The following is a 23166-nucleotide window of genomic DNA, read 5'->3' on the forward strand; positions in this document are numbered from 1 at the left end:
AGACCTGAGGAATGGTCCCAGCATCCTCCCCAAAGATGCTCCCAGATCTTTTGGCGATGGTGTTGGTACCCAAATCTGGCATCCTTAGGGAAAAATTTTCCTGGCATCAGTGCAAAATGGAACGTTACAGGGATGGGTTGGCAAAGACCACCTGGTGCTGGGTCCTCCTCGCTGCTTCTCCCGTCGGATGCGGGGAAGGAGCCCCGCTTCCGTGGTGGCAGGAGGGGAGAGCAGGAACGGTTTGTGTAAATCACTTTCTGTAGCAAGATTCACCAGGGGTGTTGAGGAAAAAGGGGTCTCATCTGAGAAGCCCCCAGGCTAGGTTGACTTTGGTGTTTTCATGCAGAATTGGTTCGTTTGGGGGTTTAGTTGCAGGTCCCCACCCCCACCCCGGGGATTTACGGGGAACCTGGGCAGCTCTGAACCCGTTTGTGCCACAGTTCGGCTCCCAGCAAGGCAGAAATTCCTTCAAAACCCTCCTGTGGGTGCTGTGGGGTCAGAGCAGGGGGCTGAGACCCCGGCGCGGGGGAGAAGGACCCCTCCTCACCCCAGCCCCCACCCCAGCAAGGCGGCGTTTGCTCGGTGGGTCTGGGGCTCTGCAGCCGCAGTTTCCCATCTTCTCCCAAAGGATCTGTGCAGACCCCTTCCCCCCATCCCCGTTAGCCATCCCGGGGAGGTGGGATGCGCTGGGGAGCTGCGGTGCTGCCGGTTTCCATCCCCGGAGCAGGGCTGCCCCATCACAGGTGACTTGGGGTCCCAAAATCCTCGTCGTGGGGGCACTGGGATGCCCGGCAGCTTTGGGGAAGCTGGGAGAGGACAACATAGGATGGAGACCCGGAGTTGGGAACCTGTGTAAACCTCCCGGACCGGGAATTGCTCCTGTTCTTCGGTCCTGGCTGCTTCCTACACCTCCCCGGCCTGAGCCCCCCGCCATGCTGGGGCTTTTTGGGGGAGATCTGGGGAAATCCCAGCTTTATTTGGATTAAAAAGCGGGTGCGCTGGCGGTGCGTGGCTGCATTGCCACCTCGTGGTTATGGGGTCCTCACCCGATCCCTGAGCAAAATCCACTCGGCTCCGTGGATTTGGGGAGGGGGGGAGGAAAAGGGAGATTCCCAGTGGGATGCGTGGGTGGTCTGTGCCCTTCCCTGGGGAGGGAAAGGGGAGCTGCTTCCGCTGCTTGGGGGCCTTTGGGAGATGGGAAGAGGGTGGTGGGGATGTCCCTGGGGGGCTGGGGGGCAGCAGCTGTGTCCCATCCTATGGGGGGCTGGCAGGGAGGTGGGGACGGTGGGGGCTGAGCCTGGGGAAACCGGGTCCTGGAGGTATGGGCAGGGTGACCCGTGGGAGGGAGGGATGGATGTCACTGCCAACGGTGAACGAAGGCACCCTGAGGCTGAATTTCCAGCCCTTTGGTTTGGCTCTGCTGGTATCTGAGGACCCATCTGGTCTGTCCCCATGTCCCCCCCTCCTCCCCATGCATTTGGTGCCCCAACGGGCTGTTTGGGAGGGTGCTGAGCTGGGGCACAGTGCTGTGGCCAGGAGATGCTCAGCCCTGGGGGGTTGTGACATGGGACAATGCGCCAGGGAACAGGGCGTCCCTAGAACACACTGGCTTGTGAGGTCAGACTGGGGGGTGGGGGAGGGGTGGGGGAGCTGCATTCCTGGGTCACCCTGTGGTCGAGGAGCACCCAAGCGATGCTGGCACCTGTGGGACTCATCCTGCTCTTGCTGGCGGTGGGCGGCCGGTGTGACGACACGGTGGCAGCCAACGTGGGCCATCACACCATGAGCCGCATCGCCGAGCTGCTGTCTCCCTCCGAGTGCCGCCAGCTCCAGCAGCAGCTCATGCAGCCGGACGAGGACCTGGGGAAGTGGGAGCTGGAGCGACTTTCCGAGAAGAACAACCCCATCCATCCCAAACGCCACCGCCGGGACCTCCACAACTCCGGGGGATGCTCAGAGGTCCTGCGGGACTGGCTGAGGACCATGGGAGAGGTGACAACCTGGGACCGGCTGGCCCGTTGCCTCCGCCAAATCGGGCGCCCCGATATCGCCCGGGAACTGGGGAAGAACCTGAACCAGGACAGGAGCTTGGAGCTGCGGAAGAACGTGGAGGAGTACGGCCGCACCGTGCGGCACCTCACCTCCTCCCTGCTGCTGGAGGGGGGGCAAGACGGAGCATCGCGGGGCAAGAGGACCCCGGCCGGGGGGTTGGGGGACCTGCAATTCCAGAGGCGGCTGCCCCCCCCCTACACCCGCAGCCTCCTGGGCTGGGTCCGCCCAGTGGTCTCGGGGGTCCTGGGGGGCTTCCTCGCCTCCGTCGTCTTCGCCGTGGTCACAGTGTACTCCTGTCGCTGGATGCTGGGCTCGGATGCCGTCTGAAATGGGGGTTCACCCCACCCGGAGCATCCCCCAGGAGCTGCCGGAGGAGGAGACCCAGGAAAGGCTCGTGGAGGGGCCGAGATCCAGACCCCGACCCCGGGGGTTCTGGGCAGGGGTGGCCGGAACGGCCAGGCAATTCCCAGGAATCTGTCGTCTTGGAAGTTAAAATCTGTTTCCAACGGTCTCTGATGTTTCCAAAGCCAAAGGTCCTCGTGACTTTTGTACAAACGCTTCCTGCAGACATGGAGGGGGCTTTGCTCCGTCCTGGAGCAGGGGGCTTTGCTCCGTCCTGGAGGCTGGGTTTGGAAATGTAGGGATGTAGGAAAGAGTTTCAAATCCGCTGTACCCACGGAAGAGCATCACTGATGTCCCCCCAGCATCACCGACGTCCCTGCTTGTCACAGGATGCCACAGTGCCCAATGGCAGGGACAGAGCCGGGCAGAGCTCCCTTGGCCATGGGGGTCTTGTCCCCCCCGTCCCCTCCCCGGGCAGGGAGGGGACAAAACCTCTCTGCTGGCTTATTTCTGCAAAGCCAGCACCTGGGGTTAATGATTTATGGGGGCGAGGTTAATTGTAACACCGGTGATCAGATTTGGCGTTGGGGCTGCTTGGAGCGGTCCTGGCCGATGACCTTGGCTTTCCCGAAGTGGGGAGCTGGGCGTCCGAGAAGCCCTCCCAGCTGGGGGTGGTCTGGGGGCTTCGCTCCCTCCTTGCTCTGCCTCTTTGGGTTTGGGGGGTTTCCTCCTTTTTTTTTTTTTTTTTAAGGCAAGGAATTCCTGTGAAGTAACTAAACCCCCCAGGCTGTGCGGTCCAGCCAGGCTCGGATGGGCTTTGTGTGGCTGATGGAGCTGGGAAGGGCAGGATGCGACCGGTGGGAAAAGTGCAAATAGCCCAAGGTTTGCCCCCGGTGCTGGGACACCTCGGTGGCTTTTTACAGGGGCAATGGTCCTAAACCCACCGATGCTGGAGGTCCCTGGGCGATGCTGCCAGGTCCCCGCTGCGCCCGGGGTGGGGGGATCCCCAGGCTCCCCCCGCAGCATCTCCCCGCCGTCGAGACCGAACCAGCACCACGGAACAGGCTGGGCCAGACCCAAAGTGCTTTGGATCTGATTATCCCCATCCGTAATTAGAATGAAACCCTCTATTTTATATCAAGAGATGCCTTGCATCGAGCCAGCCAGCTGGCCAGCACGCAAATCTTGGAGGAGAAAGGGGAGGACACCCCGAGTGCAGCTTTAAGACAAGCAAAATGCTTAACTAGTTCTGGAATAATTTTTTTTTTTTTTTTTTTTTTTTTGAACTGAAATTGCACCCACCGCCCTTCGCGCGGGTCCCTGAAGCCCCAGCACCGCCGGGTCCCGGCACAGGGATGCTCCTCTCAGGGCGGTGGGATGGCGGGGGTCCGAGCATGGAGGATGCTGTAGAGCTGTAAGCGACGGCGGCATTTACTCTAGAGCAGAAGGAGGGATGGTCCCTCCCGATGTCCCGATGGCCGACGGTGCTGCGCGGGGGCTGCAGGTCGCCCAGGAGCGGCGTTTGCGGGGAGAGGGGGGGTAACGCGAGAAGCATGAGCGGAGCCAGGGTGGCAGAATATGGCCCCTAATGTGATTTAATAATAATACGCCCTGCTGGGCTGCTAGGGGTTTTGGGGCACGTTGGATGCCGTGCCTCTTGCCCCCCAGACGAGGAGCCTGGGTGGGAGCAGGGGGGTGGGGGTGGGGCGGTGGAATTCCAGGGATGTAGGGAGGGTGGTGGGTGCTGGGCAAAGGGAAGAGAACGACAGGGAAGCCAGGAGAAGTTGTTAAACCAGGATGGCCGTGGACCTCTTTATTGCAAATTCCAAAGTAAAAAGATGTACAGTACAAAGGAAAGTTCAGACATGGAACCGCCAGCCCGCTCGTTCACCGCGGTCCTCTTCCCTCCCTCCCCCGGCCAGCTTCATCCTCCTCCTCCTCCTCCTCCTCTCTTCAGCTCAACCAGAACAGAGAATAAACCCAAGGAGTAGAAGTACAACAGGGAGTAAACCCCAGCGTTGGGACAGGGTTGTGCAAAGGGACGAGGCAGCTCCGGCTCCGCCAGTGGTTGGAGTCCGGCTGCTTTGGGACTTGGCGCAGTATTTTGCCCCCACCCCCCCCACCCCCAAGTGTCCAGGGCTGCCTGCGAGTCTCAGTTCGTTACACTCGGTCGCAATTAAAGCCTCACAACACCCCTGTGAGGTAGGGAACGAGCCACCCCCTTTACCGATGAGTAGAAGCGGGAAGGGAGCCACTCGCTGTAGGAGACACCCTGGTGCAAAATTACAACATGCAGCAAACCGGCAAAGGGGCAAGGATTTATCTTTTTTTTTTTTTTTTTTTCTTTCTTTTTTTCCCCCTTTAATTTTACTCGTTTGAAAAGAAAAAAAAAAAAAAAATCCGACCCGTGTTGTCATCTTTGTGCAACGCATTGACCCGGTGAGGTGCGGGATGGTGCAACCACGCTCTGTGTCCTGCGGTGGCTCAGCCGAGCGATAAAATTCACGTTTGTATTCAACATTTATTGGATTTATTGATTCAAAATTGGACCAAAAGGCAAATAGGAAAAAATAATTTGAAGGCGAGAGCTCAGCTGGTTTGCCTTGCGTCAGCTTCGGGTTGAATCCTGCCCTCCAGCGAGGCTGAGCTGGTGCCGGGGGCTCACACCCTGCTCAGCTCTTTGGCTTGAAACTGGGAGAAGCTGGATGGGATGATGGGCTGGGGGTGGGGGTCACCAGCCGCCGGCTGCAGCCCCCATCTAGGGCCCCTCAGCCCCCCCTGAGCTGCAGGACCCTGCACTCGTGCCCCAAGCTGGGGCAAGGTCCGCGCTGAGCTTGTCACCGCACGGGGGACCCCGCTGGGTCCGTCTCAATCCTGGAGAGAGGGAGCAGGGACGTGACGTTGGGGGTCTCGCAGCGCCAGACCTAAGCAAAGGGGCATGGGGGGGGGGGGGGGACACGACCCCCGGGGACCCCCGGCGGTGCCCGCACACGGGAGCTGCTGGCTCCCGGCTGCAGCGGTGCTGAGCCCGCAGGGCCAAGGGCTGGTGGCCGCAGGGGGAGGGCTCGCTGGCGACTCTAGATCTGCTTTGGCTCATCATTTGAGGGCGAGGGGGGCTGCAGGGCTCAGCACCGCAGGATGAAGCCCCCCCCGCCCTTGCTAGAGCAGGTGCAGCGGCAGCGGTGGCATCCCCCGCATGGGGAGCAAGGCACGCACCCCCACCTGCCGCAGGGCACCCCCCCACCCCCACGGTATTGGTTCCCATGGCCCCCCGGGCTGAGCCGTGCCCACCGGGACCCAGCACCAAGTCACGCACCTTCCAGCAGCTTCTCCTGCACCCCCTGACCAAACCACGCCACCAGCACCCTGACGGATGGGGGGAGGGGGAGGAGAAGGCGACCACTCAAATAACCGGGACACCAAGACAACCTTCCCTTGTACAGTGAAAAGGGTAACGTTTATTTTATTTTTCTTTTGGCTTATAGTAACGTAATTGTTAATCATGTTGGGTAAGATCATTATGAGCCACCATGCAATTTCTAATACACTAATCTTCACTATTGATCTTTTACAGCTTTAACTTTTTTTTTTTTTTTTTTTTTTTTTTTTGCGGCAGAAAAAAGAATTCAAACTCGGGTGTGGCCTCTAACATCATGGTTTTCTTTGAGTTTTTGTTCGACCTTGGCTTCTAGATTTTAAAAAAAAGGGCAAGAGGAAAAGTGAACAAAGCAGCTCGAGTCGGTACTTCTCACCCTTCCCCTTCGCCCTTGGAAGAAGACGGTCGCAAATTAACCCAAAAGGGAGGATTTTTGAAGTGGGGGAGGGAAGAGAGCTATGTGTAGTCTTGATTTTTTTTTTTTTTTTTTTTTTGGCTATGCCTTTTGGATGGACGCCACCACCCCTGCTTTATTCCCACAACCCAGAATCCCGACTGTAAAACCCGCGCACGCGTTCAACTTGATGGTCCCTCATTGACCACCGGTTCCTCCTGGCCTTGGCTTCACCCTGGGAAGATGTACAGAACCACAGACCCCCACCGCTTCCAGCACCCCGGAGCCTCCTGATGGGAATTCTCTGCTCCGGGGAGGAAACTCCGAAGAGAGAAACCCCCAACCCCATGAAACGGCTCTTGGAGCCCAAGGACTGATGGCCAACGAAGGGTTGAAGAAACTCCTCGTTCCCTCTCGGCGATGCCCAGCGGCAACGCCACCAGCCTCCGGCCCTTCAGACAGATCTAAGTTAAAAAAAAAAAAAAAAATAAATACCTAGACGGCGTTTGAAGGGACTTTTTATTTTAAAGTCATCGAGAAGCTTCATGAAATGGCCAGCGCAAACGCTAAACGTACCAAGCGTCACCTACGAGTCAAGAGCCCAGCTTCAGAACAATTAGGAAGTTTAGCCAAATCTTGCATAGAAGTGGTCAACTTATTGCACATCGGAACGCAAAAAATATATACTTTCGCTGTTGCAAAGATAATTTGCAATAAAGCTTTTATTTTGTTTTAAAATCTAGGGGGGGATGGGGAGGGGTTAAGGGTTGTTAAGGGTTTTGTTTGTTTTTTTTTTTCTTTGGGGACGTTTACTGGCTATCTAAAGTCTAAGGAAAACAGAAAAATATTAAAAAAATAAAAATAAACATGGACAATGGCATAAGCCAGAAGCCATTCTATTATTTTTTGTAGTTCTTTGTATTTACAAAAAGGCATGCCGATAAAATAAAATGATATATTACAGTATTTATAATATTCTCTTAAAAAGTTCAACCACACTTTTCAGCTAGTTTTTTTCTTTTTTTTTTTTTTTTTTTTTTGTGCTGTTTACAATGTAGCCTGTACATATGTATTTTGTGTTTGGTTGGTTGTTGTTTTTTTGTTTGTTTTTTTTTTTTTTTCATGTTGTTACTATACATCATCTCCTAGGAGCAACTTGGGGCAAGAGGTTTCCTCGCTCGTGGTCCTGGGCGCAGCAGAACTGCTCCGCTGTGGTGGCGATGGCTAAGCTGCGCGGCGAGGATGCCGGCCGTGGCACAGATGGCTGCTGGATGGCTTTCCTGCTTGGCTATGTGGGTTTATTTTTCTATTTGAAGGGATTCCTGGAATTTTCCGGGTTGGGAGGTTTAGGCAACCCCGAGATTCATCCTGCCATCGCGCTCTGTTGTCTTGGTTTGTCTTGTTGGTTTTTTTTTTTCCCGCTCTGGATTTGGTCCACACTTAAACCACGGTGGCACCGACCCCTCGCTTCTCCTTCCAACTTTTTTTGGGGGGGAAAACCAGCCGTGCTGCTGTCCTACCCTCGAGAATTCCCACCCTGAAGGCATAAACCCCCCCTGCCCCCCCATCTCAACCATCATGATCCATGATGACACCACATGATCCATGAGGACACCACAAAAAGAGGAGCTGGGGATGGCCGAGTCTGGGCATCGAGGAAAAGAAACCGGCGTGGATTTGGCTCGGGATGTTTTCCCGGCGTTATCTTTCCCGCTGCAGCGAGACTAGGCAAGAGGTAGCTCGGATTCCTACCCAACCTGCGGGGCTGCTGGAGTCGCTGCTGGATGAAAGCGTAAGGAATGGGAAGAAGGTGAAGGCACCCGACAGCCGGCTCCCCCCCACCTCTGCTTAAACCCCCTCGTGGCTACGGAAGCCCGAAATCCCGCGGAGCTGCAAAGCGAAAAAAAGAAACAACCTGGGACCAAAGGGAGGAAGGATTCCGGTTGGGAAAGCCCACCCGCAGCTCTGCATCCCGCCCGGAGCAGGAAGCCCAAGGGGTGTGGGACCACTGCAAGTCACGTCCCCGTCCCCCAGCCCCGCTGGTGGCATCACTTGGGGTAAGCTCCCCCCATTTCTACCGGTAGAAATAACACGCTTCCTTTTTTTTGAGCATTTATCTCTTTTAAAAAAAAATAAATAAAAGAATAGTGTCTACGCTGCAGGATGGAGGCTGAACAATAACTAATATTAATGATAAATATTGCAGGATACAAACGAACTGAGTGGTAGTTAAGCCCTAGATTTTGGTTTTACAGTGACAAGAGTACAACAAGCCATTCTCAAGTTGTTTGTTTTTTTGTTTTTTTTTATCACCTCCCCTTGGATGAGGTCCAGAGCAGCATTTAAGTTTTGTTAATATTTCAGTGTGCAAAAAGATGGCTGTATGGAGAAGGAAAAAAAAAATAATCAATTGTAATAATTGTTAAACATACACACACAATTATTTCATTGAGTTGTCGGGGGTTTTTTGGGTGTTTTTTGGTGTTTTCTCCTACGGGCGGGTCTATGAAAGATCGCTACGAAGGGGACGTACCGGTGAAGGGCACGATTCTGGTGACAAGTTTCTCTCCCGATACAGTGTAAGGTGGAGCGCCTCGAATTTATGGCTTAACACACCGCGGTGGACAGATTCTGGAGTGTCTGGTGGGTTGAATGGTTCCTCATGCATGGTTCTGGTGACGGCATGCCATCATGCAAATCGCTTCGATGCACTAACGAGCACTTTTGGTGGGGGGAAGCAGCCCGAGCTGCCTCCAGGCTGAAGGTACCCGCTTACCCCATCTCCCAAACCAAGTAAAGCCCATGTAGAAAGTCGAATGCAGGTAATAAATCTCAAAGAAACTATGACAATTAAATGGCATGGGCTAAATGGGTGGTTTGTTTCTTTTTTCCTTTTTTTTGTTTGTTTTGTTGTTTCACTTGCTTTAACTTTTTTCTTTTTTTTTTTCTCTTTTTTTTTTTTTTTGGCTGCTTAACTAAATGCAAATCTAGTTTTGCATGAACAAACCCTGTAACATTGTGACTTCTGGGTTTTCTCTCAATAATAATCAACAAAATGGGAAAATAAAATCCATTTTTTGGCTGCTTTGGAAAATACATGAATCCCAGCAGCGGGTTTTGTTTCTCTGTGTGTGTGTGTGTGTGTGTTTTTTATTTTGCTTGTTTGTCCTAAGTTGCATTGACTGATGTGGAACATGCAGTATCCACCTGCCCAAACAATAGAAAAATCCATTTTTTTTCCTTTTTTTTTGTGTGTTTAAATGTTTGTTTACAAGGGTCCTTTAAACAGGTGGTAGGTCACTGCTTTAGATGCAACGCTGTCACACGGGAAGCAGACTATGTTTGGTATAAGATCTTCAGGTAAGTGTCTCCACAGCTGTTCTGTATTGATAATATTTCAGGAAGTCTGTAAACAATCTTTTTCACTTGCAAATATTTTAATTTGTACAATTCTATTAATTTTTGTCTCAACACTTGGATTCCCTGACATCTTTTTGTCTTTTGGCTCTTTCTCGTCTTCCTTCCTCCGCCCGCTGCTGTTTCTCCTTCTCGGGTTTGGTAACGCTGTCGTACGACGGGAGGGACGCCGTAGATGGGGTGCCTTCTTTTTTCTCCCTGTTTGCTCCTCCGTTTTCCAGTTTTGTGGAGACAGGCCTGCGGCTAATAAAGCCCCGTCTTGCTAAACGAGCCCTGTAAGCCCTCTGGATAACCACGGCTGAAACTTCTTCCTGCTTACGGCGGAGCGTGGTTGTGATGGGCTCATAAGACACTTTGGAAGGGTTGGATGCCACAAATCTTTCCTCCATCTGCTGCCTCAGGATATCCAGCTCTCCGCTGTCCCCCAGGACACGTTTGGTGAAGGCAAAGAGGATGTCCAAACAGTGGATCCTGTCTCCACTGACCATAGGCAGGTCCATGGCGATGAGTTCGATGGTGTTGGGTTTTGGGACGCGGAGAGGATGTTCCAAAGCATCGGCAAAGTCTGCGAGCTTGCTGTACTCTATGAACTGCGTGGCATCGGGGTCGAACTTCTCCCAGATCTCGTAGAAGGTCTCAAAGTCGTCCTCGCTCAGCGGATCCGCGCTCTCCTCCGTCGCCACGCTGAAGTTCTCCAGGATGATGGCAATGTACATGTTGACCACGATCAGGAAGGAGATGATGATGTAACTCACAAAGAAAAATATCCCCACCGAAGGGTTCCCGCAATCCCCCTTAAAACCACTCCCCGGGTGCTCCTTGTCTAGGTCGCAGTCTGGAGGCCGGTTGAGGATGGGCAGCAGCAGGCCATCCCACCCTGCCGACGTGGTGATCTGGAACAAGCAGATCATGCTGTTGCCAAAGGTCTCAAAATTGAACATATCATCTATGCCAGCCTCATGCTTGACGTAGGCAAAGTTTGACATGCCAAAGATGGAGAAGATGAACATGACCAAGAAGAGCAAGAGGCCGATGTTGAACAAGGCAGGCAAGGACATCATTAAGGCAAAAAGCAAGGTGCGGATCCCTTTGGCTCCTTTGATCAAACGCAGGATACGCCCAATGCGAGCCAGTCGGATGACTCGGAAGAGAGTGGGTGACACGAAATACTTCTCAATGATTTCAGCCAGGAACATTCCTAAAGGAGAAGAGAAGGAACAAGTGTGACAATGGAGACGCGCAGCCTGTTGCTGCTCCTGAGCCTAGTCAAGGGACCGGACACGCGGAACACCTTCGCCAGATTCCCAAAGGGAGGGGTCTGCGATGAAGTGGCCTCACCTTCAGGCAACCAGGTCTTAGCTAGGTGCTCTGGCTCCTTCCAGGGTTCTCCCAGACGGAGAGGGAGAGAGGTACAGCTGCAGAGTGGTTCATTCCACCCAGGTAAGGATGGATGAGATCCTTGGATGTGCCTAGCTCTCAGTGCCTAACTCTGCCACGGGAGTCAGGCTATGGATTCTACTCGGAAGGTGCTAAAAACCCGTGTAAGATACGTCTTACTTCAAGCAGCAAACCTGGATCTGAATTTTAGGCTGCAGGACACTCTCCAGCTGTTGGTGCTCTGTCAGTATGCCTGGGCAGAGCTGTATGCAGCCAAGCTCTTAGGGTGACCCTGCTGTAGTTGTGAGGTTTTGCGTATTTTACAGATTAGACGCTAAAAAAACCACCAACCTGTTGGAGGAAACCGATTGATTCAACATTCAACCAAAGCGAAACCAAAAGTGCGAATCACATGCTGGTGCAGGAAACACTGCGATGCTATTTTCAGTGGTTAGTAAGCATTAAAACATTCTGATGAAGTGTGTAAAATTTCTGGTTTTAAAGACAAGGGAGAGTGGTTTACTCCATGCAACTGGAACTGGAGTAAATGGAGGGAAGAGGGCGCGTTAGTCAGGATTTCAAGCTACCAAATTCTGCCACAAATTCAGGAGGCTAAAAAGAAGAGTCTAGAAGTCCTGGTACCTACATATAACCTTCAAAGACAAGAACGTGCTCTACTCTGCAACCACCAAGACAGCCTGGCACTCACAGACCTCCACCTAAATGGCGTCGCACTTACCCACGATGGACAGAATCACAACCACGAAGTCAAAAATGTTCCACCCGATGGTGAAATAATAGTGCCGCAAGGCGAACATCTTCAGCACACACTCACAGGTGAAGAAGATGACAAACACCAGGTTGATCCAGTAAAGGATGTCCTCCATCTGCTTGCTTTGCGTGTCTGTCTCCACCATCATGGTCACCATGTTGAGGCAAATGAGCATCATGATGACTATGTCAAACGCTTGCTGAGTTACAAAGTCAAAGACAGCTCCTTGAATGCGGTTCTGCACGACAGGAGAAAGACAGTGAACCAACCGAACGACCATCGCTCAACAAAATATTTCTCTGGTGGTGGAAACAGGGATGAGGACGTCGTGAAAAAAAAAAATCTTGTGAAGTTTTCAAGGTCACAGTTCAATCTGCTTACGGGAGAGGTAGGAAAATGCTATTATTCACCCCCCCAAACGTGCTACCACGACCCTACAACCAACACAAGCCATGAGGATGGGTAATTGGCCAAGATCCTGCTCGTTAACACCGGGGGGGCTCTTGTTCTTCGTCTACAGCCTCACGGCCAGACCGGGTTTTCAGATTTAAATGATTTAAATCATTGGCTGATTTAAATGAGCCAACTGATTAACGTCAACCAGGGCGTGTCAACCTCTCTCAGATGATACCGGTGTTATAACGGCGAGAACGTGGTAATGCAGAGTCCAGCACGACTTAGAACAGAGGATGCTTTTGGAGCCAAAGCTCCTCAGAAAGTCTGAACTCCGCAGGTTTTTTCCTGCCCTTCCCTTTATCGCATACTCACCAGAGGTCGGGGAATGGGTTTCTGAGGCTTCTTTGAGCCCAGCTTTTTCATGGCGTTGTAGTACTTCTTTTGTTCTTCTGTCATGAAAATATCTTGACCTCCAAAGTAAAGGGGTGAAAGGAAAACTGGTTACAATCTGCTCACCCCCCAAGAAGGGAAAGGAAAAGCCTCCCAGCCCCGTCACGAGGATACCTGCCATATGGGAAGCTGGTGGCAGCTATTTTAGCCAGAAATAATGGATACTCATACCAAAGGTGTACTGATTTTCCTTTAGAAAACAAGACTCTTTTTCCTATGAAAAAAACAGGGTTTATTGCACTACACCCCTCCCCTCTGTGATAAACAGGTAGCAGAGGTGTCGGCTGCACACGTGTAAATTCTCAGCTTGACTTATAGAGAAGAAAAGTTGTATACAACAGAGGGAGAGGCAAGGAAGACATTCCAGTCTGTTAGTAAAGGTCAAAAAAACACCCAAGAAATACATGAAAATGTTGTCTAGGGAGAGCATCTCATCTGGCTGGCGTTTTACATAAAGCCCTGGGCTGCCTCTTGGGCTCCCTGTCCGACCAGTCTCGTGGGGCTGGGTGGGGAGCGATGTACTGGGTCCCAGTGGTTCTGCAGCCCACAGCTCTCCCAGGGGAGGCTTGTGCTCCGGGCTGATGCTCCTGAGCCCTTATCGGGGCAGAAAAAAACCCCTCAGCCCGAAGACTCAGCATCCCTCTAACAGGTCTCAGCACCCCTGCTAACCCAGAGCACTTATCTTTTTCTTTTGTTGATTGAAGTTGTCGATGATGACACCGATGAACAAGTTCAGGGTGAAAAAGGAGCCGAAGATAATGAAGATAACAAAATAGATGTACATGTAAATGTTGTCCTCGTACTTGGGTTGCTCTTCTTGCTGGATGGGAGACGAGAAAGAAAAGACATTTCAAAGACATCGTACAAATAGAGGCAGAAGGAGCTGGGTCCTTCTTGTGTTTGCAAGTGTTCCCATGTAAGGCAGTCACGCTTTACAAAGCTGCAGTTATATATGGAAAACTGTCTCCTCACACTGTTTAAAGCAAAGCAAAAGTATATGCACGTATACAGTACGCATACACCAAGGGGATGCTGATCTGATTTGCAGAAATACGCTACGGTTTCATACCGACTTTCGCTGTAAATAGAGGTCAGTGCCCCCCACATATACCGTAATTTGCAAATCGCAACGGAAACGATTGTTTAAATGACGGGCACTGACAAAGCGAAGACATCATGCTTTCTTTTGAAGGGGGACTTGGAAGCCCATCAGCTGATCAAAAAGAGAAGAACGTGTTTAACGCTCTCCTGACCCAGTCATACTGCTTCTTTCCAACCCTGCGTTCAGCACAGGACAAGAAAATCCATTTAAAAATCATTTCACACAAATCCAAGAGAAGGGGGGGGCGGGGAAATTAGAAAGCCAAAAGGAAGCGGTGGTATTTGCATGACTCCAGCATGCAAGAACAAGCAAAGTGCCTGAAGAAAGAAGCTCCAACCCAGACAGCATTTCAGAACTGGATTTAAAGCGTCGCTGAGGCTTTTATGTAGATGCTAGGTGCATGGAGGACCTTCTGGCTAATTCCTCCCCATAATTTATTCTGATGATGAAATACCTAACTTCATTATATTCCTTTCTCCACTGCATTTCTACCCCAGAGGAGCTTCCCTGCTCCTAAAGAAGGGACCAGAAGAATCCTGCCCTTTTGGGGATTTTCTTCAGCATCTTTTAACGTATCACACTAACACAGCAAACGAAACCATCACAGCGTTAGAAGACATAATAGATAAGCGTGGTTCTACTGGTTTTACTCTTGATTTTTACCAAAGAAAAACAGCGGAGTGAAATAGGGGGAGGTGAGTGTGTGGGCATGTACTTTACCTTTCTGGAATCCACTGCTGCATACATGATGTCCATCCAGCCCTTGAAAGTAGCCTGGCAAAGAAAACAAACGTTCTCTTAGAATTCATCCACAGAAGAACAAGGATGAAGCGAAGGGTTCCTTGGCCCTCTCCATCACCCTGTATACTGAACTCTTTTCATTTTATCTACATGAAATGAATCAAGCTGGAGAAGCAGGTCCATAAAGCTCAACAAGGTCAAGCGCAAGGTCCTGCACCTGGGTGGGAGCAACCCCCAGTACCAGTACAGGTTGGGGGATGAAGGGACGGAGAGCAGCCCCGCCCAGAAGGACCCAGGGGTGCTGGTGGGTGAGATGCTGGGCAGGAGCCAGCAACGGTGCCGAAGCCCCGGCGGGGTCGTGGGCTGCAGCCAAAGCAGCGCAGCCAGCAGGTCGAGGGGGGTGGGGATCCTGCCCCACTCTGCTGAGATCCCACCGATGGTCACCGTGTCCAGCTCCAGGGTCCCCAGCACGGGAAGGACACAGGCCAGAGGCCACAGAAGGATGGGAGGGATGGAAGCCCTCTCCGAGGAGGACAGGCTGGGACAGTTGGGGCTGTTCAGTCCGGAGAAGAGAAGGCTCCGGGGAGACCTTCTGGCAGCTTTTCAATACTTGGAGCTTTCCAAGAAAGATGGGGACAGACATTTTAGCAGGGCCTGCTGCGATAAGACAAGGGGTAATGAGTTTTCAATTAAAAGAGAAGAGATTGACACTAGATAGAAGGAAGAAATATTTTACGAGGAGGATGGTGAGGCACAGGCTGCCCAGCAAGGCTGTGGATGCCCCGTCTGTGGAAACATTCAAGGCCAGGTGGGACGGGGCTCATCCAGTTGGGGATGTCCCTGCTGAAGGCAGGGGGTTGGACTGGATGACCATGGGAGGTCCCTTCCAACCCAACCCAAGCTAGGATTCCACAATAAAATGAATCTCAACAGCTGTCTCACGGAGCACGGGAGACCCCAACTAGGCAAAGGGATAACACATAAACCGACAGTTTTATTGCAAACCCAAACCCAAGTGGGATTAAGGGGATGCTGTACGTCAGGGGGAGAGGGAAGCAGTCAAAATACATTAGAATAAACTTGTATTTACCAATACTAGGGAGACAGTGAAAGCAAAACTTACAACTTGCAGAAGAGCCAGATATCCTGCCCCAACGTTGTCAAAGTTAATTTTCACGTTCTTCCATCGAATCTCAGTGGAGTTGGGTGGCATCAGCGCTTCGCAGTCCGTTTTGTTGTTAACAACTTCTATTTCGAAGCGCAACTCAGCTGTTTCATTAAAGCAGTAATGATATTTCCCGGCAAACAGGTTAACCCCCATAATGCTGAAAATCAGCCAGAAGATAAGGCAGACCAACAAGACATTCATAATGGAAGGGATAGCGCCAACCAAGGCGTTGACAACCACCTGTGTTGGAAGGGGTGGGAAAAAGTTTCAGTATAAAACACGAGGCAGGAGACAGCAAGCATCAATACAGCTGGTTTTGGGGGTGGGGGGGTAGGGGGGAACAGGAGGTAAGGCCACTGACAGACATGTGGCGTTTACTCCACGCAGAAGTTGGCAGTGAACTTAGTCCAAGTGGTTTAAAAACCCCAATATTCTGCTCCAAAGCCACCTACCGAAGCTCTGTTTGGAAAATAAACCGGGCCAGGTCGTTTGGTTGACAGGGGTTGATTTTGGATTGTTACTTCTTCGGTTAAATAGCAATTATTTGAAAGAATTTTAGTTGCCGAAAGGAAGGGAGGGAGTTACTGAGTGAGGCTCAGACCCTCTTCTCAGTACCAACCAGGCTCCTAGCTACAATTTTTCGCAGAGCCAAGTCTGAGGACACTTTTTTTTGTTTATGGATTCAATGGGTGTTATCAGCCGGTGGCCCTCACGGCCATTCCCCACCTTCAAACAAGGCTGTGACACTCAGCAGCCTGCCTCCTGCTCCCCCCCCCGAGGTCCCCAGCAAGGGGGGACACAGGACCAAGCCCGGTGTTGCTCCGGTAAGACTAAGCAGTGAATCGCTGTAAACATCCGAGACTGTATTTGTGACTAAGCAAGGCCGACCACGTTGTCTCAGGCAGACAGCGGAGCATGCAGCTAGGCAGGCTCAAGAAGACAGCAAAGCCATGTTCCTTCCTCCAAACTGCAGCAAACGCCGGGGGAAGCCACGAGGGGGTTTGTCCGAGCTCGTTATCTTCCACCGCCTCCTAATTTTAACCTTTAGTAGTTGGGGAGCGCCGTGTCCCTCAGCATCCCTGGCCAACGCGTGGCACAATGTAAGCTATCAGGCTTTTAAGGGAGTTAGGTCAGCAGGACATTCAATCTTTTATGATGAGCTCCTAATTTAGGTTCCTTTAATAGAGGAACAGAACCTAAAGTGGTTTTACCCCTTAGTTTTGAAAGGGTAACTCAATTACACAGCCGTCCTCAAGTAGTAGCACCTGAGCCACCCACTGGTCCTGGCCACCACCCAGCCTCCCCTCTCTCCTCTGGATGCGACCAGGGTCTCCAGGCTGGGCTCCGCAGCCAGCACCGGTCCTCCCCCACCAAGGCAAACTAAGACGACGGCGATCTAGGCAGCAAGCAGCATTGCAACAACCCTTAAACGACATCGTGACTTCATCACTAATACCCAGAGAGGTAGAACATAAAGCCCTATGGCTCAGAGCCAAGCCTTCCAGGACAGGCTCTGGTCAAAATGCCTTTGCTTTCACTCTCCCCTCCCCCAAATCGCACGTCCTGCTGCCGGTTGTCGCCACGACCCCCGTTGGGTTTAAGACCCGTTGGGTTTATCAAGAGGCTGGTTTGGTCCAGCCCAGCAGGGGAAGCGAGAGATGCGTCGCACCCACCTGGAAGATTGATTGATAACAGCGTCCAAAAAGATGCGAGCGAAGGAACATGGCTTTTGTGCGCAGACCGACACCAACGCATGCACGCGTGATAGCAAAACTGTCGAACCTCCTGGGTAATTTAAGAGCAAAGCAAGCTCTTGAAAAATGCAGATTACTATGGAGTAGAGAAAAGCAAAGAACTACATTTTACGTTTCCTTTGCAAAGGCATTTCAAATCGCTTATTCTCTGGCTGGGCAGAATTGGTTTGGGCATCTGGGGCAGCAACACTTGCCTTCAAGTCAAACGAAAGAGAAAATAATTGGGTTTGGATAGTGAAGAGGGCTGCAGTCAGAACTATTGATTTTTCTGGGGTGAAATTCCCCCGTCTTTAAGCATGGGGATTGCCTGACTGTGCGTTAGAAACCACAACTTCTCTCCAGCATGGCTTAAAAATAGCTTTTTGTATCTACAAGCTTGGTAGCTCGGGCTTTTCCTTTGCGCTCACGCTCTCGGGCAGGACCTGAACCCAGCCCAGCAAAAGCTCCGGCTTGGCATCCACGGAAAAGTTTTCATCCTTTGTGCCTGTATTAGGGAATAAAGTTTGGGATTAAGCTAACGGCCACAAAGCAGTAATGGCAGGGGGAAAACACTAGGGAGGAAACAACCCTCCGTGGATTTGTTACCATTATTATCATTTATTCCTATCGTTTCCTATGGGATTTGAGAATTCCCGATCAGCTCGGTGCCTCCCTTGCGCTCAGTTAAATTCAAAGGAGATCAGAAGGATCCAGGTGGAATTATCAGAAGGATCCAGGTGGAACTGCTCCAGTCAGATCCTGGAGTAAAACTACAGCTGCTATTCCCTTCCCTTTTTAAAAAAAAAAATAAATATGGTTTTTATCTCTCCTGTTATCTCTAATGGTGAGCTAACTGGGTTTTAGCATAAAAGACCTACATGGTTGTCCTAAGAGCAACTGGGAAACCCATGGATACAACACACCCTGCACGGAAACACACCATTTTTTGGCATGTTCTTCTATGACCACTTCAATCCCAAATGGGAAAAAGGCACTGAAATACGGAATATGAAGTGGCAAAGCAGCGAGATGCTGCAATACTAATTTCAAATCCCCAAGAGATTGGCGCTGCCTACCAATTTGAGGAAAGCTGGTTAAGTTCAATGCTTTGCTTGTGCTTCGTTGCTAGTTCCACAGTGACAGGACAGGGGACCATAAAGCGTGGGAAAAGGGAGGGAGTGGAAAGGAAAAGCTTCACTATCAGACAAGGCTTCCAGTCACCACTAGACTGGACCGAGAACAACAAGGTGCAACAAGAGGAATTAAACCAAAGCCTTTTTTTTTTTTTTTTTTTTTTGCAAACAGCCGAGCTCCCCGCCAGTCCCTTCCTGATGGCCTGAGTGATCCCAGAAAGGAAGCAGCCTTTCACCCCCTTGTAGGCAGACTGCATTTTAAAAAAACCCCTCAGATTAAAAAAAAAAAAAAAAAAAAAAAAAAAAAGTGTCTTTCAATCCAATTCCACCAGCGGCCAACACCTAGAGGGGCCGGAGACACTGAGGTGGTTCAAATTCTGCTTCTTTGCACCTGGTGATTCTCCCTAGATCAAAAAAAAAATAAAAGTTACAGCTCAGAAGCCCCCTCGGATGCTATAGAGGTAAAAGCCAGGCTAAATGAGAACAGCCAAGTGTTAACATCGTCTACAAATGGCATGTGGTTTGGGCCAGTAATTAATGTAATGAGGCAGCTTAATGCATCTCCCTTTCTTAAGAGGGGAGGGTGCAGCGGTGGGCAGGGTGAGGGGACATCCACGGTAGAGGTGATCGAGTCAGCAGCTGCATCATGATTCTGTTTGGAATTTTTCTTTCCACCAGTTTTGATCAGTTCTAGCATGCTTAAAAAAATACCGCTCCACAGGCATGCAGAAGGATCAGCTGCTAATGGCATCTTACCCTCATCCCCTCAAATCGGGACAACGCTCTTAAAGGCCTCAAAGCTCTTAGTGTCCTAAGGGACTTTATGGCACCTAGTTCCGAGTAGCCCAGGGCATTAGCTATAAGGCTGACTAAAGAGACCTACACAGAAAATAGAAAAAAAAAAAAAAAAAAAAGAAAAAAAAGAAGAAAAAGAAAAAAAAAAAAGAAAGAAAAAAAGGAAAAAAAAAAAAAAAAAAAAAAGAAAAAAAAGGTTCCAGACTGTTAGAATGATTCCCCTAGCACTGATTGCCCAGCGGCCCCCATAATAAATACCGAAGACATGCCACCAGCTGCCTACTTCACTTGACTGAAACGACCTGGAAGGAAATAATGTGGTTGAGAAAGGCGTAAGAAAAGAACAGAGGGGAAAGATAAGTGAGAGAGAGGCAGAGACACACAGACGGAGAAGGGGTCTGTCGGCAGGAAGAGCCCAAACGATGACAAAAACCTTACCCTCGCCCTTTCCTGTCTGCAGGATCCCAGCGGCTCCCATTAAATTTAAGCCCGACAAATTTTAAAGGGACCTATGAGAAAGAATACAGATAAATACACACACTGCACAACCTGCACCCAACTTGTCCCGCCAGCTGCCGGTGCTGCTTCCTCCATGGCGATGGCCTTCGGGGACGGGACTCGTGCCTGACTTGGCCAATATCATTTGGGAAAAAAAAAAAAAAAAAAAAAAGAAAAAAAAAAAAGGGAATGCTGCTCAGGCAGCCCATGCCAACTTTTACCCCCCCTGAATCCCCAGGGGTTGGGGAGAGTAAAGTCTCCTGCGCTTCTTTTTGTGCCGCCTTGGAGTTGCAGCGGCGTTCGTGAGCATCCCGGGGGGAGGATGAGGATGGGTAGAGCCCACCTCAGGGATGAGCTGCCCAGGCTCCGACCCCGAACCTCCGGCACAGCTGGGAACAGCTCGTTTCCATCCATTGTCCAACACTGACCACAAAGACAACCTGTTTTCTGTAGCAGCCTGGCATCAGAGTTAGGCTCTACGCTGGGGAACGACCAAATATCCTCAACCGACCGCTCCCGAGGGCAGCTCAGCATCCCGCAGGATTAAGCCCTGCATTAGCAAGAGCCTGAAAGCGTGGGGCCAGCTCTACTTTTTGACCTGGCACGTGTATTTAGGGCAGCAGCCCGTTCCCCACGTGAGCCAAGGGACAACTCTTTCGATTAGCTCAGTCGTGACTTGGCCATACGTAAATAGTATCTACAGACACCATCTCATCGGCATCCCACTATCTTCCATTTTTGCCTAGCATCACGTTACAGACACAGATAAGAAACAGATACATCAACCCTTTTTAAAGGAAAAAAAAAAAAAAAAAAAAAGACATCAATATACAGCAACAAATGGAAAAACATGAGACCTCCTCCTACAACAGTTTTAAAACGGTCCCTAAAAAGGGACTTTTTAGCTTAGTTCTCAGAATAGGACACTTCCTATTTATCATCATTCTTTTAACAAAAGGGATAGTAAGATAAGAAGTGGAAATTCATTATAGTGACGATTCTTACTCCACACATATTCCAGGGAAATTTCAAGACCAGATTTCCAACGGGTGGGGAAAACTTCAGCCATTTCATCTCATCTGACCGTTGGCGCACGTGGCTTCACGCATTTTCTCTCTTCCTATCTGTCCCCAAAATAAGCGGCCACAACATATGGCAACTGGGGTTTTCCACCTGGTTTTCCCATTTGAAAATGACACTGGTAAAAAACACGCTGGGGGTGGCCCAAAGGCTTACAATGAAGCTTTTGAGAAGCAAAATCAGCCTACTCGGGACAGGAGTGAGCCCGTAGGAACACCGGCACGTTAAAAGTCCTGGTCCCGAATTTCAGAATAGGGGTGGGATTTGGAGGCTGGGGGCTATCAGATCCATAGAGAAATACAGAATATAGAAAATCCACACAGAAATATCCTGTAAATATAATACAGGGGACAGGCTTCACTGAGTCCTCACTTCTAGGGCTTCTTCCCCTTGGGATAACGCCTCGCTCCCGAGGAGGAAACCAAGCCAACGGCAGGAACCCCGCTAAAGGCTGGTTTAGCTTTCGTGGGGTCTGGTCAGTATTATTCCCTCGGGACACTCCGACAGAAGACACAGCAGGCAGCGATGGCAGACAAAAGGAATTGCAGATTGACTGAAAAGCAGAAGCTTTCATTATTACCCAGCAAAAGAGTTTGTCTTCACAAATACACCCAGCAAGCTTGGGGAATCAGAGGAGGAGAAGGGTTATTTGACAATGCTAGCAAACCTGAAAAATAATATTCAAGAGCGTTGTTATGATGCAAAGGTTTATTCGCTGTTAGTTACGGCTGCCACCCTGGCTCCACATTCGTTAAAAACCCCGTCATGGACAGGTACAGGGCACGATGCATAGCTGGGATCTTGTCGGGTAATATTTTGCCATCTCAAATTCACATTTCCCATTTTTTGTAGACCAAAACGTGCCCACTGCCTTGTCTACGACACCAAGTGAAAAGAGAAATTTCACCTAAAGCGCTGGGAATTCAGGATCCCTCTACTTGTTCACTCCCTGTCAATGTGTTACCGGACTGGGATGCTCCTTAAGTTTTACTCCACCAGCAGCCAGATACAAGATGAAAATGAAATTTGTACCACATCTGCCAATTTGTCCCCAGCAGCTGGAATTCAACCGGCAACATGAGGTGTAAGGACTGGGTTTGTGCTCAGCTGCCAGTTGTTTTTTTACTATGGGACCCCCCAAAATTTCATTTGCCAAATGAGTGCCTCAAAGCAGCGCAGAAGAGACGGTATCTCGTGTTAGTTTCCACTTGTACTTCAACTTCAGGCAGTGAAAGAGATGCGGGGTTATTTTCAGAAGTTACTACTTCAAGAGGTGTGTTAAAAGGAAAAGTGTTAAGAGGATCAGTGAGGACTTTTTTTTTTACATATATAAAATATTCAAAATTTCAGGTTTCCACAGGAAATGTAGACATTTTGAGTCACTTCTGCCCCTGAATTCCAAGCATAGTTCCTCCACCTACTCAGAAATATTTCCAGAGTGATAATGTCACTGAACAGCAACTTGGCATAACTGAATCATATCCAAAACGTTCCAAGTGAGAAGCTTGGAAAAAAAAAATTTTTTTTTTTTATACTTGCTCTTGGGGCATTCACTAAGGATACTGATTCACAACTGGATGCGATGAAACGTTTTAAAAGAATCCAAGCCCTTGAGGTTCTAAAGTTCTCTTTTTTTGCAATTCTTTGGACTTCAAGTCCTATCAAATTCCATCATTTTCTGCCACTTTGGACAGCATACACTCCAATTATTTTAAACGCCCCTGCTGTGCTTTCACAGCCAAATTTACTGCCAACACTTCTCTCTATTGGCTTTTTGTAATTCTCACATTTATTCTCTGCAGGGAAATTGCGGGGCAATCATGTGCTGAGCTGCCCGCAGCCAGCCCTTCCCTTGCTCACGCTACGATCCCTTATCAACAAGCCGCCTCCGCCGGTGGATACTGTCCTGCCTTTCCTCTTTTTAACGGAAGAAAGATGACATTAGAACTTCATTTTGCATAATAAATTCCCAGACTGTCCCAAATCCAGAACGGACCTCGTTAGGCGGTCGAACGGGAAGGTTCTGCCTGCTTCATCATCCCCCATTGTTAATAACACAAGCAAAGGATTAAAGAGGGTGTCACCGAGGAACACCGCCTCTGCACAAGTTCTCCACTAGCTCAACATGCCGGCGGGCCTCTTAGAAACGGAATTTTCAGCGGAGCAAAAGGGCCAAGGGCTGGAAAACCCTCCTTGTCTCTGCAGGCTCCTTAAGGATCTGCAGGGCAGAAATTCCAGAGCTGCATAGGAAACACCAGCGATACTCAACGGGCTCGAGGGTTTCATCCTCATCTGGGAAAACTCGAGATATCTGGGATTGGCTCCTCATTAAATATATGA

The 23166-nt window shown here is 50.3% G+C and overlaps 2 protein-coding genes and 1 long non-coding RNA gene across 6 annotated transcripts in view; 2 read left to right on the forward strand and 1 right to left on the reverse strand.

Moving 5' to 3' along the window:
- Positions 1 to 6: 6 nt before the first annotated feature.
- TMDD1 (transmembrane and death domain 1) lies at positions 7 to 9363 on the forward strand. Its single transcript, XM_080368832.1, has one exon. It carries the CDS (start codon positions 1693 to 1695, stop codon positions 2377 to 2379), a length of 687 nt encoding a protein of 228 aa, XP_080224958.1. The 5' UTR covers positions 7 to 1692; the 3' UTR covers positions 2380 to 9363.
- The window catches only part of SCN8A (sodium voltage-gated channel alpha subunit 8), a 55625-nt gene continuing 41738 nt past the window's right edge, over positions 9280 to 23166 (reverse strand). For 3 of the 4 annotated variants that reach the window (XM_080368801.1, XM_080368800.1, XM_080368803.1), the window contains 7 exons: positions 19210 to 19332; positions 15543 to 15827; positions 14399 to 14452; positions 13259 to 13396; positions 12499 to 12603; positions 11698 to 11968; positions 9280 to 10779 (listed from right to left, as the gene is read on the reverse strand). In XM_080368801.1, coding sequence (XP_080224927.1) covers positions 9632 to 10779; positions 11698 to 11968; positions 12499 to 12603; positions 13259 to 13396; positions 14399 to 14452; positions 15543 to 15827; positions 19210 to 19332 — 2124 coding nt within the window. In that variant the 3' untranslated portion in view covers positions 9280 to 9631. The remainder of the gene's footprint in view (positions 10780 to 11697; positions 11969 to 12498; positions 12604 to 13258; positions 13397 to 14398; positions 14453 to 15542; positions 15828 to 19209; positions 19333 to 23166) is intronic. The other variant, XM_080368802.1, reaches the window with a different exon arrangement.
- Positions 15710 to 17469, forward strand: LOC308055161. Its single transcript, XR_013924352.1, has 2 exons — positions 15710 to 15851; positions 17283 to 17469. It is a non-coding gene; the product is annotated as an uncharacterized lncRNA (long non-coding RNA).

This window comes from Falco punctatus (assembly GCF_963210335.1).
Source record: "Falco punctatus genome assembly, chromosome: 18".
NCBI classification, from domain to species: domain Eukaryota; kingdom Metazoa; phylum Chordata; class Aves; order Falconiformes; family Falconidae; genus Falco; species Falco punctatus.